Source organism: Mustela nivalis (genome assembly GCF_964662115.1).
Source record: "Mustela nivalis genome assembly, chromosome: 4".
In the NCBI taxonomy this organism is placed as follows: Eukaryota; Metazoa; Chordata; class Mammalia; order Carnivora; family Mustelidae; genus Mustela; species Mustela nivalis.
The window spans coordinates 70,541,344-70,559,152 of NC_139023.1; the positions used below are offsets into that span (position 1 = coordinate 70,541,344).

Genomic DNA, 17,809 nt, shown 5'->3' on the forward strand with positions numbered 1-17,809 from the left:
GCCAGCTATTTTCTTAAATATCCTGAAATTTATGTAAGCACTCTGTAAAATTTTAAAGGATCATAGTAATGTATTACCATGAACTTGTTGGTAATTGTATTTTTATATAACCTAAAACTGCTTTAAAATCTTTGCTAGAGAGATTTTAAAAGCCATTTAAGCTAACTATATGTAGTTATAGTACATAAGTCTATATACATATGTACATAAGTCTTAGTTTGGATACACGTAAAAATATGGCTTTTCACATGTAAAACCTACAGAAACTGGAATGTATGTCTGAAGGATGGAATGTAAAATATTTAACCTTATATTTTATAGACCTAGAACTTTAATCCCATTTGGTAAGAATTAAATAATTAAACCTCTCACCTTAAAGCCTTAATAAAAGGAATGTATAACCTAAAACTTGACCTAACTTTGAGTCTCCCCCCTCTGTTTAGCAGCACTCTGTATTCTTGAGTAAGAACACACTTTCTTTGTGTATAAACGGGATGCCAATACCTTCACCACAGAGTGCTGCAAAGATTGGGATCAATATGTTTGAAAATAGTGTGGACACAAGACGGCACTGCTCATTCTTCCTGCCCCAATCTTCCCCTTTCAGTTCCTTCATCACATGCTGGTTGCTTTGTTCTTGCCTAGGGAAATCACTCCTTTCTCTCCTTTGCATCACACTTGATTCATAAAAAAAAAAAAAAAAAAAAAAAAAAAAACCCAAACCAAAAAAACCCAAACTTTTTGAAAGATTTTATGTATTTATTTGAGAGAGGGAGAGCACAAGCAGGGGGAGCAGCAGAGGCAGAGGGAGAAGCAGGCTCCCTGTTGGGCAAGGAACCTGATGCGGGGCTGGCCTGGGATCCTGACTAAGCCACCCAGGTGCCCCCTTTAAAAAAAAAAATTTTTTTTTTAAGATTTTATTTATTTATTTATTTATGTATTTAGAGAGCATGGGGGCAGAAGGAGAGGGAGAGAGAGAGAATCTCAAACCAACTCCACACCGAGCAGGGGATCCAGATTGGCCGCTGGCCAAATCTCAGGACCCTGAGATCAAGACCTGAGCTAAAATCAGGAGTCCGATGGTAACCGACTGAACCACCCGCGCGCTCCTGCGTCATACTTTAAATGTGACTTTCTCAAGCAGGCTTCCTCTGACCTTTCCCCTACCATGTAAATTCAGTTCCCCAACTACGAACTTTAGAACTTACTTTCCTGTCACTTATTGTGGTTTACATATTATACCTGGGTTAATTTTTCAGTGTCGGCCTTCCATCTTAGACTATAAGCTCTTTGAGATCAAGAGCTATATATGTTTTGCTAATTACTGTAACTGACACAATTCCTGACACATAACTGGCAATCATAAATATTTGTTAAATGAACTTGTGAATGATGAATGTTAATATCAACTGGCTGACCTCCCCTGAATTTCTGGACACATCAGCCATCACAAAATTAACAGATCTGTTGTGCAGCTCGTTCTGAAGCATGCTAGTTTCTTTCATGAGTAAAGAGCTGCATTTCAAATGGAGTCTTGCATCATCTTTGGAAGTAGGCTGCCTTCTAAGATGCCACTGTTTCCTGCCTCTCCATGTTGGATCTCCCGTGATCCTTCAAATTGAATTTTCTGTGTGCTACATGAATTTTCGATTTGCTACATGGAAAATTCCAAGAATGCCCTCTAATTTTGGTGAGAATTTGTCCCATTTTATTTTTGTGATATGGTAACACAAAACCTTTTAATCTGATTTTTCTGTTTACCATCTTTTCTAGCAAATTATGAGTTGGGTTATTAAAATGCAGTCTGTCTGGAGCAAAATTCCCAAGTAACTCATAAAAAGAGATGTTTCTTCATAGGTATAGAGTAGAATTAAAAAAATATGATTAATTTCTCCATACTAAATTAGATCATAAAATACAAACTTTCTAGACCATTCTCTCTCTTCTCTATAGAAAAGTTTTATTATGTTACTTTTATCAATGTTTTAACAAACCTTAGAGGGCCAGTGTCTTAAATATTTACGTAACGATTTTTCTCTCAAAACAGTAGTTACAGACATCTATTATGTAAAAATTTAGTCCATAAATTTTTCCAGCAGTTAATTCTAAAAAAACATTTTTTTTCTTTAAGGATCTTGTAGACTGGGGCACCTGGGTGGTTCAGTGGGTTGAGCCGCTGCCTTTGGCTCAGGTCATGATCTCAGGGTCCTGGGATTGAGCCCCGCATTGGACTGTCTGCTCAGCAGGTAGCCTGCTTCCTCCTCTCTCTCTGCCTGCCTCTCTGCCTGCCTCTCTGCCTGCTTGTGATCTCTCTCTGCCAAATAAATAAATAAAATCTTTAAAAAAAAATTAAAAAGAAAAAAAAGGATCTTGTAGACTTTTTGGGACAGTAAGAACCCCCTCATTTTATTCCCGGCTTCCCTCTAAATGCATAGAAACCCTTTCACTAAATGTCTTGCTGTTCTGTTGCCTCAACAACAAACTCTTCCCAGCTGGTTGCTTCATAACATCTTTTTCCCTTTTTTCCCCTCTCACTTAGGAACTCATTCACTCATTTGTTCGTTCATTCATTCATTCATTCTGTGAATGTGTATCTGTTCTTACGCATCGTGTGCTGGCCCTCTTGGGTGCTGTGAATACAGAAATGAGGAGGAGTTCCCGTCCTCAGCAGGCTGATATTTTTGTCTATGTTGTGTTTTGCATGATGCCTTCAGTTATTCTTTTGGAACTCTGCGGAGGTAGTATAAATCCTAAATACATAAGTAAATACATCATTCTAAAGTTTACATCAATATAATTTTGAAAATGACCTTAGTATACAATTCAAATAATATTCTTATATCCAGGATTTCAGCTCTGTTCCTCTCATTAATCTCAGAACTTCAGTAGCTTCTCACTTTGCAGAATCAGAGCCAGACTCCTTGGGCTGTTTTGTAGTACTGTGGTATGTGAACTGCCAGAAAGTTGTATTTTCAATTATTATTTCTGCTGTTATGGTTCTTTTTCTACTTTTTGCTATATTGCTTGAGGTCTTTTCATTGTTTCTAGGTTTTTCTGATTTAGGAAGAAAATACCTGGTCTTGGTCAAAAGTATGTATTAGTTAAGGTAATGCTCAAATACACGGAAAACAAAACTATCCCAAAGACCCAGCACAGTTTCTGGCTGCTGGCCTTCTGAAGGAGTGGGTGGCTGTGGCAGTTAATTGTACGTGTCTGCTTGACCAAACCACGAGGTGCCCAGATACTCAGACATTCTTCTGGGTGTGTCTGTGAGGGTGTCTGGGGATGAGGCAAACATTTGAATGATAGGTTGAGTAATGCAGATTGCCCTCCCCAGGGTGGGTAGCCTTCAGCCAATCAGCTAAAAGTCTGAACTAAACAGAAAGGCTGACCTTCCAGTGAAGAAGAGGAAATTCCTCCAGCCAGGCTGTCAGACCTGGCACTTCCATCTTTTCCTGTCTTTGGACTCGAGCTGAAACATTGGCTGTGTTTGGGTCTTGAGCCTGCTGGCTTTCAGACTGAAAGTTATACCAGTGACTTTCCTGGCTCTCAGGCCTTCAGACTCCGACTATACTCGCATCATTGGCTTTGCTGGGTCCCACCTAACTCCAAAGAAAATATAGTCCAGTCATGTCCCCTGGAAAAAGAGAAAAAAGCTTGGTGATCAGCCATCAATCTCTCTCACACTTTACAACAATTACTGGGTATCCTGCGATTGTCTTTCCTTTTAGGGCTCCAGCCACCTTTGATGTGGGAGTGAGCATTACTTCAGTACCAGTAAGTGAGCTGCACTTTATAATTTGTGATTGCGGGCTCACTGTGGAGATTGAAGAGGGCTTTTAGGTGATGTTGGTGAAACTCTTTGAGATCGATTGGGCTGCTTGGCCTTTGTTTCAGATGTCAGAGAGAATGGTATCTCATACTTGGCTAAAGTTACCTACACTTTAATTTATTATTGAATCAGCCCAGAAGCAGTGCAGAGAACATACACGAGATCAAAGATGCAGGAAAATGGATGCACTTCTTCCATTGAATTGCCTCCCTCCTTCCTGAGGCATGGATGATATTTGGTGATTTCAGCAATCTGTGTAGAGTAAGGAATGCACAGAAAGCTTAGAATCCTGGACATGCTAGCTTGTTTATTCTAAGCAGGGAAGTGGGGGAGGGGGGAGTGGCATTAGCATTAAATGTTCTACCTTATACCATATAAATGAAAGCTTGCTGCATTGAACTGCATAACTTAGAACAATTATTTATTTTTCTTATTTTTAAAAGATTTTATTTATTTATTTGACAGGAGACAGCAAGAGAGGGAACACAGGCAGGGGGAGTGGGAGAGGGAAAAGCTGGCCTCCTGCCAAGCAGAGAGCTCAATGTGGGGCTCGATCCCAGGACCCTGGGATCATGACCTGAGCTGAAGGCAGACGCTTAATGACCAAGCCACCCAGGCACCCCAGGACAACTATTTAAATCATAAAGAAACAGAAGACTTGAACAATAATATATACCAATTGGACCAAGTGGATGTATTGTATAGAACATTCCATCTAACAACAGAGAGAAAAATTAATACCAGTCAATTGAAATAAATATTAATAACAATCTTCCTCCAGCTCATCCAAAAAACGGAAGAGCCAGGAATACTTTCAAAGTCATTCTATGAGAGCAGTATTACCCAGATACCAAAGCCAGGCAGACACTACACGAAAAGTACACACAATCTTACTGATGAATATTGATTCAAATGCATTATTTTTCTTAAGTGCACATGGAATATTTTGTAGGATAGACCATATGTTAGGCCAAAAAACAAATCTTAATACATTTTTAAAAACTGAAATCATACAAAGTGTTTTTTTCAATTATAATATAATAAAATGAGCAATCAGTAGCAGAAGGAAAATAGAAAAATCCACAAATATGTGGAACATAAAGAAACACTCTTAAACAGACAAAAGGCCAAAAAGGAAATCACAAGAAAATTAGAAAATATCTTGAGATAAATGAAAACAGAAATGCAACATACCAAAACTTAATGGGATACAGTATAAGTCTTGTTAAGAGGGATATACATAGCTGTCATTTACATTAAAAAATTAAAATTTCAAATTTGCAACTTAACTTTGTACCGTAAGGAACTAGAAAAACCAAAGCTAGCAGAAGGAAGGAAATAATAAAGATTCAGTGAGAGATAAATGGAATAGAGAGTAGATAAACAATAGAGAAAATCATTGAAACCAGGAGTTAGTTTTTCAAAAAGATCAATAAAATTAACTAACCTTTAGCTACATTGAGTAAGAAAAAATAAAAAAGAAGACTCAACCAAAATCTAAAGTGGAAGAGGGTACATTATACCATTATACCTGATTCTATAGATATAAAAAGGACTGTAAGAAAATACTACAGATAATTGTATGCCAACAACTGGGTAATCTAGATGAAATGGGTGAATTCCTAGAACATACAATCTATTAAGACTGAATCATGATGAAACAGGAAATCTGAACAGACCTAGAACTAGTAAGAAGAGTGAATCAGTAATGAAACATCTCCCAACAAATAAAACCCAAGAGTGATATTGTATTCTTTATTTTGATTTGCCTCTAGCTACTCAAGTTGACTGCTTAACCCATTACTTTTAAGTATTGTGTTAACAGCGGCCCACAAGTTTCTTCATATTGTTTTTTTCATCTCAGTTATGTTCAGTGATTCTGATTGTGATTTCTTTGTTAAGCCTTGACTGTTTGAGTGTGATTTTTAAGAAATTATAAATTCATATCACCTTTTAAATAATCTTTTTTATTGTTGGTCATTTAATTATGTATGATCACAGGGAAAAAAAAACCCACAAGAGTGCATGGCTTAACTAATAAAGTCTACCAAACATTGAAAGAAAAAGTAATACCAATCTTCCTCTAGTTCTTTTGATTAATTAAAGCAGAGGAAGACTTTCTGAAACTCATTCTGTGAGGGTGGTGTTTTCCTGATACCAAAGCCAGGCAAAGAAACTAAAAGAGAACTACAAACCAATATCCTTACTGAATATTGATGCAAAAATCCTTAACAAAATACTAGCAAACAGAATTCAGCAGCACATTAGAAAGATTATACAGTGGGGCACCTGGGTGCCTCAATCACTTAAGTGTCTGCCTTTTGATTTCGGTCCAGGTCATCATTGCAGGGTTGTGAGATTGAGCCCTATGTCAGGCTCCATGTTCAATGGGGAGTCTGCTTGAGATTCTCTCTCTCCCTAATAAATAAATCTTAAAAAAAAAAAAAAAGGTTATACCATGAACAAGTGGGATTTATTCCTGGCATGCAAGGATGATTCAACATATGAAAATCAATCAGTGCAATATAACACCTTTCCAAAATAGAGGGGGAAAACTGTGATTATCTCAGTTGATGCAGCAGTAACATTTGACAAGATTCAACACAGATTTATGATAAAGACACAACAAGCTGTGAATACAAAGAAACAACCTCAATATAATAAAGGTCATATATGAAAAGCCAACAGCTAACACCATACTCAGTGATGAAAGGCTGAAAACTTTTTCTCTAAGAACTAGGAAAAAACAAGTATTCCTGGGTTTTTTGTCACTTCTGTTCAACATAGTATTGGAAGTCCTAGCAGGAGCAATTAGGCAAGAAAAAGAAATAAAATTGAAAAGGAAGAAATAAAACTTCTTCATAGATAACATGATATTATATGTAGATAAAACCTAAAAGCTCTGCCAGAAAAACATGTTAGAGCTAATAAAAGAAGGATGGTTGCCAGGGGCTTGAGAGAGGGAAAATTAAAGAGTTGTTGTTTAATGGTATAGATTTTAGTTTTACAAGATGAAAAGAATTCTGGAGATTGGTTGTACAACAGTGTAAATGTACTTAGCAATACTGAATTGAATGATTAAAATTGTTTTAAATGGTAACTTTAACTATACAAATTAGTTGCTTGTGTTTTGTAGTTTCACCTCATTGTCAGCCTCTCAATGCAACAATACAGACCTGGCCATATTTTACCACCTCCTTTAAGAAATAATAAAGTGACAAACCTCACAATTTTGTTTGGAGCTTAATGACATATTGGCACTATAGTGTGATAACTTCCAAGTAATACTATGACCTTCATGATTTAATTCTTAGTTGTCAGCTTGTCCATCACTGAATAATTATAGAGCACTCAGGAATTAAGCAGAAACTATTAGGTCTGTATTTCTGGTTCTCATTTAAAAGTAATAAATAGCAGCAATGACCTTGAACTACATCATTTTTAAATGGAGACTACTATCTGTAGAACTGTATTGCCTGTAGAGTGGTTTGTGACCAACAGCAGTTTATTTTTAAGTATTTCATTTTTGTAGTAAGGTAATATGGTCATTTCTGGGTAAATATCTTCCTAGCTTAATACTAATAACCTAAATCTGAGAAATTTCCAAGAGGTTCAAAGTATGTGCCATTACCATTTTTGTAATTTCTGTTGCTCTATCAAAAAGCATATGATAATGCAGTGGGGTAAGATTAAAAGGTAGCATGGTATATTGATATACAGTTCTAGATTTTGATCTTGTTTCATGTTTTCAACCCATGTGACTTTGACCAAGTTTTTAAATCTGTTTTCAATTTGTAGACTGGAAGTAGTAATGCCTTCTTACTCATGTCCTGGGCTGCAGAGATTAATTTAGCTTATCCCTTTATGCAAATGCATGATTATAGTCATAGAGCCTTAGAGACAATATTCAGACTTTTAAGATAAAAGACAATATTCAGACTTTTTTCCTAAAGCTCTGTTAACTATTTCTGAAGGAAAGTTAGGAAGAACTGTAATATAGAAAACAGAATGGGATTGTTCTGGATGAAGTAAGAATAGGGTTTCAGTAGAGTACTGCCTGCTTGGTGTTCCCTAAACTTTCCCAGCAGCCCCATACACCAGAAGTCAAACAAAGCACTTAGAATAAATTTTTTCAACAAATTAATTATTAAGAAACTAAAGTCTGTGTTCATTTTGAAGACGATATGGGCCACAAGTGGTATCGTTATTACTGCTATTGTTTTATGCATTTCTGTTTTACTTAAATGTTATTGATAGTGAGTCAAGCAAAACACTTTACTACATTATGGCAATCATGAGAGACTTTTAAAACTTGAGAACTGAAGCTTTTAGAATTATTAACAATTCATAAGCAATTTGCAAATGCACTCATTCCTGTGCCAATAGTAAAAAAAATTTTAAATAAACCTACCTATGGTTATTGAGTCAAATTGATCTCTTTAAATTTACTTTCTATCTCACTTACACCTCTTTTTTATGATTCAGGGAGCTCAAACTCTCCTAACAAATAACAGCATACATCAATTTTTGTGTTGTCTTTGTCCATAAAAATGGTGGTATTAACATACTTTATAATATAGAATATTCCAATTATGGCAGATCAGTTGATTTTTAAAAAATGCATTTTTCAAAGTAAACCTCAGTGTTATAGTCAGTGTCCCACAGAAGAAACCAAGGCTAACTTGATTTACTGATTTAACTTGATATATTCATATAAAGTTTTGATTTCATTAGGAAGGGTCTAATCACAGATCAGTGAAACCAGGAGCTGGTTCTTTGAAAAGATCAACAAAATTGATAAGCCTCTAGCAAGACTTAACAAAAAAAAAAAAAAAAGAGAGAGAGAGAGAGAGAGAGAGAGAGAGAGAAAGGACCTAAATAAACAAAATTACCAATGAAAGAGGAGAGAAAACAACTGATGCAAATAATTGTAACAGAATATTATAAAAGTCTGTAAGCAAACCACCTGGACATCTTAAAGGAAATGGATAAATTCCTAGAAATGTGTAACCTACCAAAATTAAAGCAGGAAGAAATAGAAAATTTGAACAGACCAATTACCAGCAATGACATTGAATCAGTAATCAAAAAACTCTGAACAAACAAAAGTATAAGACCAGACAGCTTCACAGGCAAATTCTGCCGAACATTGAAAAAAGAATTAAGGGGCGCCTGGGTGGCTCAGTGGGTTGGAGCCTCTGCCTTCGGCTCAGGTCATGATCCCAGGATCCTGGGATCGACCCCCACATTGGGCTCTCTGCTCAGCTGGGAGCCTGCTTCCTCCTCTTTCTCTGCCTGCCTCTCTGCCTACTTGTGATCTCTATCAAATAAATAAATAAAGTATTTTTTTAAAAAAGAAAAAATTAATACCCATTCTTCTAAAACTATTCCACAAAATACAACAAGAAGGAAAACTTCCAAATTCATTCTGTGAAGCCAGTATCATCCTGATACCAAAAACGGATAAAAACATCACAAAAAAAGAGAATTATAGGCCAATATCTCTCATGAATATAGATGCAAAAATCCTCAACAAAATATTAGCAAACTGAATCCAACAGTATGTTTAAAAAAATCATATACCTCAATCAAGTGAGATTTATTTCCAGGATGCAAGATGGTTTAATATTCATAAAACAATCAACATGTTATGTCACATTATTAAAAGATAAAAACCATATGACCCTTTCAATATATGTAGAAAAAACATCTGAAGAAGTACAACATTTATTCCTAGTAAAAAAGAAAAAAAAAAAAAAAAACCTCTGCAAAGTAGGTCTAGAAAGGAACAAAATAATAAAGGCCTTAAATGAAAACCAACAACCAACACAATACTTAATGGTGAAAAACAGAGCTTTCCTCCTAAGGTCAGGAACAAAGCAAGGATATCTACTTTTACCACTTGTATTCAACAGAATACTGGAAGTCCTAGCCACAGCAATTAGATGACATAAAGAAATAAAAGGTCCAAATTGGTAAGAAGAAGTAAAACTCACTATTTGCAGATGAGATAATATTATATATAGAAAACACTAAAGACTCCACCCAAAAAGTACAAGAACTGATAAATGAATTCATTTAAGTTGCAGGACAACAGAAATCTGTTGCGTTCCTATATACTAATAATGAAGCAGCAGAAAGTGAAACTAAGAAAACACTCCCATTTACAATTGTACCCAAAACAACAAAATATCTAGGGATAAACTTAACCAAAGAGGTGAAAGACCTCTATTTTGAAAACTGTAAAACACTGATGAAAGAAATTCAAGACGACACAAAGGAATGGAAAAACATTTCCATGCTCATGGATTGGAAGAACAAATATTGTTAAAATGTCTATTCTACTTAAAGCAATCTACACATTTACACAATCCCTATTGAAATACCAACAACAATTTTCATAGAACTAGAACAAAAACAATCCTAAAATCTGTGTGGAATCAGAAAAGACCTCTAATAGTCAAAGCAGTCTTAGGGGAAAAAAAAAATGGAGGCATCACAATTCTAGACTTCAAGTGATATTACAAAGTGGTAGTGATTAAAACAGTATGGTATTGGCATAAAAATAGATACACAGAACAACGGGATAGAACAGAAAACCTGCAATTATGTGATCAAGTAACCTTCAACAAAGGAGGAATGAATATACAATGGGAAAAAAGTCTTTTCAACAAGTGGTATTGGGAAAACTGTATAGCCACATGCAAGGGAATGAAACTGGACCACTTTCTTACACCATACACAAAAACAAACTCAAAATGGATTAAAGACCTAAATGTGAGCCCTGAAACAATAAAAATTCTTGAAGTTAGCAGTCAGTAATCTCTCTGACATCAGCTGTAGCAACATTTTTGTCTCCTGAGGCAAGGGAAATAAAAGCAAAAATAAACTGTTGGGACTACATCAAAATAAAAGGTTTCTGCACAGTGAAGGAAATAATCAATAAAACTAATAGGAAACCTAATGAATGGGAGAAGATATTTGCAATTGGCATACCTGATAAAGGGTTAGTATCCAAAATATATAAAGAACTAATACAACTCAACACCCAAAACCAAAATAATCCAGTTAAAAATGGGCAAAAGACTTGAACATATATTTCTCCAAAGAATACATGCAGATGACCAACAGACACAGAAAAAGATGCTCAATATAACTCATCATCAAGGAAATGCAAATCAAAACAACAATATCACCTCATACTAGTCAGAATGGCTAACATCAAAACATAAGAAGCAATAAATGTTGACAAAGATGGTGGAGTAAAAAAATCCTCTTGCACTATTGGTGGGAATGCAAATTGGTGCAGTCATTGTAGAAAACAGTGTGGAGGCTCTTCAAAAAATTAAAATAGATTGCCCTATGATCCTGGAATTGCATTACTGGGTATATACCCCAAACTACAAGAACACTAATTTGAGGGCTGTATGTGCCCCTATGTTTATTGTGGCATTATTTACAATAGCTAAACCATGGAAGCCATCCCAAGTGTCCATTGATGGATGAATGGATAAAGTTGTGGTATATATTGGTAGGCGCACACACACACACCCCAGAATATTAGCCATAAAAAAAGAATGAAATCTTGCTATTTGCAACAACACAGAACTAGGGAGTATTATGCTGAGCAAAATAAGTCAAGAGAAGCATAAATACCATATGATCTCACTCCTATGTGGCATTTAAGAAACAAAACAAAAGAACAAAGGGAAAAAAAGAGAAAAACAAACCAAGTAGCAAATTCTTAACTATAGAGAACAAACTGATGGTTACCAGAGGGGAGGTGGGTGGGTGGATGAGGGGTTTGACATTGGAGATTAAAAAAAAAAAAAAAAAAAGAGTTCTAATCGTTTGGGCTAACTATGTGGAAGAAAGCTGACCATTTCTTTTCTAAAAACAGCTTTATTAATACATTGTACACCTTCAGGTCCACTTGTTTAATGTGTGGAAGCGAATGGGTTTTAATACATTTACAGAGTTATATAACATTACCATATTCAGTTTTAGGAAATCTTCATTACCCCTTAACCCTTTCTTCCCACTCCTTTCCCTAGGCACTCACTAAATCTATTTTCTATTTCTATGGATTTGCCTCTATCTTTTCAATGGGATAATGCAACATGTGGTGTTTTATCCCCGGCCTCTCTCACTCAGCATGTTTTTTGAGATTCATCCATCTTATATCGGTACTCCATTCTGTTTTATGGGTAAATAATATTTTACTGTTTAGATAGCTCACATTTTGTTTAACCATTAGTTGATGGACATGTGGGTTGTTTCTACTTTTTGGTTATTACGAAAATTGTTTCTTAAAACATCTATATTTAAGTTTTGGGGCAGATACCTACTGGTGGAATTGGTAGGTCATAGAGTAGTTCTATTTTTAACTTGAAGAACTGCCATATGATCTAACAAAACTTGCATCGTTAGATAAAGATAATTTCTCTACCTCCTCAGCACTTGCTAATGTCTCTTTTTTATTATAGCCATTCTGGTGGATATAAATTGCTTATCTCCTAAATCTAGTGTTTCTTAAGCAGACCCAGCTATTGATATTTTCTGGAAGATGTAAGAGTTTTCTCTAAGAATTTACTTTTTTTTTTTTAAGATTTTATTTATTTATTTGACAGAGATCTCAAGTAGGCAGAGAGGCAGGCAGAGAGAAAGGAGGAAACATGCTCTCCGAGGAGCAGAGAGCCCGATGCGGGGCTCGATTCCAGGACCCTGGGATCATGACCTGAGCTGAAGGCAGAGGCTTTAACCCACGGAGCCACCCAGGTGCCCCGAGAATTTACTTTTTTTAAAAAAATTGTCATGTTGATGGGTAACTGAAAAAAAAAAATAATAGAGCTGTACTGTGCGTCATCTGGCTCACTCGGCCACCACATAACCAAGGCCTGCCACATTCTTTCAGTGTCCACATTTACTTTGCGTTTGAAAGACCATTGGCACCAAAAAATAAAATTTGAATTTTAACATGTTAATGGGAACAGAGCAAGACATAAATCATATATTTCTGCCAAGAGTCAGGTAAATTCTGTTTGGTTTCTAATGCTATAATAAGGAATGGACACTTAGCAGTATTTAAATGGAGACATGGTGAGATTATTCAGTCATCAAAGTATTATGATAAATGTAAAAGAATGTTAATCCAACTTAGTCAACTTGATTGCAGTTCTGATTGTTCTTTCAGCTGTGATTTGATTCATGAAAAGACTGTCATATTAAATTGTGATAAAATTTTTTTCTTTAGGGTTTTTTTAGGTGTTTATATGTAGATGTACTTTGGTTTCATAATTGTGAAACTCGGGTTGTATGTTTATATATACTTAAGCAACACTGTAATTAAAAAAAAACATTTAAGAATCATGATCCTTATTTCTTTCTTTTAAAGGGGTCCGTGCCTTTTTTTTTTTTTTTAAAGATTGTATTTATTTGAGAGGGAGAGTGTGTGTGCAGAGGAGGGCCAGGAAGGGAGGGAGAGAGAGAGTGGGGCAAGTAGATTCCTTGCTGAGCAGAGTGCTGGGTGGGGCTGGATCTCAGGATCCTGAGATCATGACCTGAGCCTAAACCAATAGTCAGCCGCTTGACCTTGACCGACTGAGCCATCCAGGTTTGCTTGGCTCTTTGTTAATAGAGGCATGTGGGTAGCTCTAGAATCTGTGTCCTGTGGGTATTTGACGTTTGTGTTTTTATTTGTTCAAAGTGTAATATACATAATTTTGCCAAGGATTTGTTTTAAAAGCCATCTTAGAATAAAGGTGGTATTAAAGAGAAATTATTTCTTTGTAAGTGTACTTATTTTTCATAACTTTTATTTTCACTGATAACTTTTAACTTTACAGGTAATCGGTATGCATTTCCAAAGCTTTTGGCCATGTCTGGCACTAATGTTCATCTCAATTAATGCAGAATTTATGGATGATGGTGTTGAGATGGAAGATTTTGATGAAAATTCAGAAGAGATTGATGTTAATGAAGGTGAACTCTCCTCAGAGGTAAGGTTATTGTGAACTGAGTTGTAAGTTTTCTCTTTACAGGATACAGAGGAGCATGAACCCTAAAGATTCATTTCATTTCTGACAGTATTCATTTTGTAAATGAATAGAAAATGCTATTTTTTCCCCAAAATTTCTTGCTGTGTTTTAAAGTACCCATGTATTACAGAAATTTATGCATTGTTCCTAGCACAGTTTTATTACAATGTAAATATGGGGAAGGTTTTTACTGTCAGAATAGGAATTTGTGACTGCTGAAGAGGACTGATGGATTTCTATCTGAAAGGTTTCCAATCTCACTTCTGACACAGCCAGCCCTCTTCAGAAAGGACAAAGGTATCATAATTTGCAGTTCTCCTAGAAGTAAAGCAAGTAGTTTTACTTATTTCTCTGAGAAAGGGAAATGCTAACTAAGAGAAGGAATCAGAAAGGGGAGTGATCATGAGGTAGGTACCTGTGTCCTGGCTCAGCCCGGTTAAGATGTGGTTTGAGGTGGTGACTAACTCGAGTCTGAAGAACCCTGCAGAGATTCTTGCACATCCTGACAGTCCAGAAGAACTTGTACAGTGAGGACCATTCATAGATAAGATTGGGACCTCGGAGAATTTTTCAGAAATCTTGTTGATGGTAAGAATGGATCAATTCTGTTGTGCTAGCAGCTGCTTAAAGGGCCAAGGACCATAGCATTTAGCTGTTACAGACTTCTCTGCCTCACTTACTTGGAGAGTTTTCTGCTTGCAAATGAAAGTGTTATTTAGCTGTTCAAGGTGAACATTCTTTCTCTTGTTAGATTGTAAACTCCACAAGGAGGTTTCTTTTACAACCTAGTTTATGCGTCTGCAGAAAGTAAGTAATCAGAGAGCTGCTGGTTGACTTAGGTGCAGCTCCTACAAGGGTCATTGGAAGGTTAATACTTCAAAGAAATTGGGAGATACATAACACTTTCACTGCCTTTGGTGACATTTGTAAAAAATGAGAGGAAGTGGCATCTTTTTTTTTTTAATTTTTAATTTATTTTTTAAATTTCTTTTCAGTGTTTCAGAATTCATTGTTTATGCGCCACACCCAGTGCTCCATGCAATATGTGCCCTCCTTACTACCCACCACCTGGCTCGCCCAACCTCCCACTCCCCTCCCCTCCAAAACCCTGTTTGTTTTTCAGAGACCACAGTCTCTCATGGTTCGTCTCCCCCTCCGATTTCCCCCAACTCCTTTTTCCTTTCCATCTCCCCATGTCCTCTGTGCTATTCCTTATACTCCACAAATAAGCGAAACCATAGGATAATTGACTCTCTCTGCTTGACTTATTTCACTCAGCGTAATCTCCTCCAGTCCCGTCCATGTTGATACAAAACTTGGGTATTTAGAATCTTGACCCTTCAGTAATCACGTGGAATTATATTTGATTATTGATTTCCACCCTGTTAAATAGACGGGAAATTTACTCTCAGGTTGGGGTAGGGACAGTGAATAGAAAAAGTCCTTCTGCATCCTTTTCCCTGAAGGTTGAGAAAAGAAATCTCATAGAGATAGAATCACAGAGTTTGATTCAGAAAGGACCCAAATTGATCTGTTACCTTAGGCGAACTTATTCATTCTTCATCAGTTCAAATGATCTCTTTATAATTTGTCAGTGAGTTAATCTTTTAAATTGTTTTGTTGGTATGTTCTGTATAGCACAGCAGTTAAGTGTATGAGCTTGGAGGCAGGCAGCCTGAGCTCCTGTGATGTCTCCTAACTATCTAACTGTGTGACAGTGGATGTAACTTGGGTGCAATAATAGTACTTTGCTCATAGAAGTCTTACGAGAATTAAAGGAACCACCGTATTCCCACCACCAATATCATTACCATCATTGCAACCGCTAACTCTTATAGGGCCCTTGAAACTGCTTTGCAGATAATTGCTTTGCAGTGCTTTTCTATTGAGTCTTTTTCTGCTCTGGGTTCCTAATCTCTCCAAAAGGTATCCTCATCCTCTATCATGTAACAGTGGAATTTAAGAGTTAATTTTAAACTAGTCTATATGCTCGCTAAGTTTTTCATCTTATACACGTTGGATCATGGTATTTCCTCTGTTTCTAATGATTTGTGTTCCCAAATATTGTCACCTGTTAAGATCCTTTCAAGGCCATGTCAGCTCTATCATGAGGCCTTCTCTAATAGAATTTTTTCCCATCCCTCCTGTGATAGAAGGAATCAGTATATTCTCTGTCTGCACTTATACAGTATTTTTTTTTTTTCTGGCATTGTATCTCTGATACTCTCTTGTATCTTACTAGGATACAAAGTTTTGAGGCCATGTCACCTTTTATTTATTTTATTTATATGTGCATTACATATTACATACATGTGTATTTATTATTTAATTAAAATATTTGCAAAGATGAATAACCTAGATTTTAAAAAATCTATTTTCTAGATTAAATATAAGACACCTCAACCTAAAGGAGAAGTATATTTTACAGAAACTTTTGATAGTGGAAGGTTGGCTGGGTGAGTATTCATTCAAGAGAATGTTTTCTTTGATTTAATTAGCACTTTTGAAGTTACTGGTTATTGATCTATGAAAATTATCTCTACTACAAAACTATAAAGAAATGTTAAAGTACTCTGTTTGGCAGTGTAACCGGTACCATAACACATTTTTGTTATCGATAGAAATGTTTAACTGGAAGGGTTACTCATTTACACAAAGAAAATAATACAAATAAATTAAGAATAGAAAGTAAAATTTTATAACATTTCTTTGTCTGTAAAGATAGATATTATTAATCTAATTTCAGATAACAGATTCAAATTACTGTTCCATCCTAAATATTGGTTAAAAAAAAGTTACTATTTATTGATTATTATATACCAGATACTGTCCCAAGTAGGTAGGTAAGTACTATCTTTATCTCCTTTTTACAGGTGAGGAAACTGAGGCTTAGTATTTCTTATATACGATCATACAACTAGTAAATTGTGGATTCCAAGTATGAGTTAACTCTAACCTTGCAGGATTCTATATAGACATCTTTATTTAACCTCTAAGCATTTATTTTTTAATGAGAAGTGACTGTTGGATGCTCTTTTGTTTTATTTCTAATATGCATTATGTCTATAAATTGATGGGTTTTAGTTTTAATGATACGTATTTGCTTTTATCTTTGTTTACAGGTGGGTCTTATCAAAAGCAAAGAAAGATGATACAGATGAGGAGATTTCTATATATGATGGTAAAATACTTATTTAAATATTCAATAAAATAAGAATGACCCGAGTTCTCTAGCTTTACAGATTATAGTTCTATTAAATGTAGATAAGGTGTATGGGGTCTGGGGCCCCATCATGCTTCACAAAAGAATGTTCAGTCTTTTGTCTCCTTTTATTAATATTTCTGAGGGCTAATTGGCCTAACCTGAGAAGGGTGACTTTAATTTATGTTCGTTAGGCATATAGTTTTCAAAATAAAATTTAAATTCTCATGATAACTTTTTAAATTTTATTTTTTATTATTTTTAAGTTTTATTTAAGTAATTTCTATACCTAATGTGGGCCTCAAACTTATGACCCCAAGATCAAAAGTCACATGCTCTCCCAACTCAGCCAGCCAGGTGCCCCTAAATCCCCACAGTAACTTTTACAAAGTAAGGAAAGTAGCTGATGAGTACCATATATTTACAAGTAAATTGACTGGGGGTGCCTGGGTGGCTCAGTGGGTTAAAACCTCTGCCTTCGGCTTAAGCCCTGATCCCAGGGTCCTGGGATCAAGCCCCACACTGGGCTCTCTGCTCAGCGGGGAGCATGCTTCCCTTCCTCTCTTTGCCTGCCTCCCTGCCTACCTGTGATCTCTGTCAAATAAGTAAATAAAATCTTTGAAAAAAATAATGAAAAATAAAAATAAATTGACTGATGCAAACTGTTTATTTGTGTTAAGGATGCTCTTTATCTCATGTAATTTTAAAATATCTCATTTTAAAAATACAGTGTTGATA

At 35.8% G+C, this 17,809-nt stretch overlaps 1 protein-coding gene across 1 annotated transcript in view; it reads left to right on the top strand.

The window, feature by feature from the left end:
• The window catches only part of CLGN (calmegin), a 58,245-nt gene that overhangs the window by 3,283 nt on the left and 37,153 nt on the right, over nucleotides 1-17,809 (top strand). Inside the window, exons 2-4 of the mRNA XM_082728469.1 lie at nucleotides 13,678-13,830; nucleotides 16,252-16,325; nucleotides 16,992-17,050. Of these exons, the coding sequence (XP_082584595.1) occupies nucleotides 13,687-13,830; nucleotides 16,252-16,325; nucleotides 16,992-17,050 (277 nt within the window). The 5' untranslated portion in view covers nucleotides 13,678-13,686. The remainder of the gene's footprint in view (nucleotides 1-13,677; nucleotides 13,831-16,251; nucleotides 16,326-16,991; nucleotides 17,051-17,809) is intronic.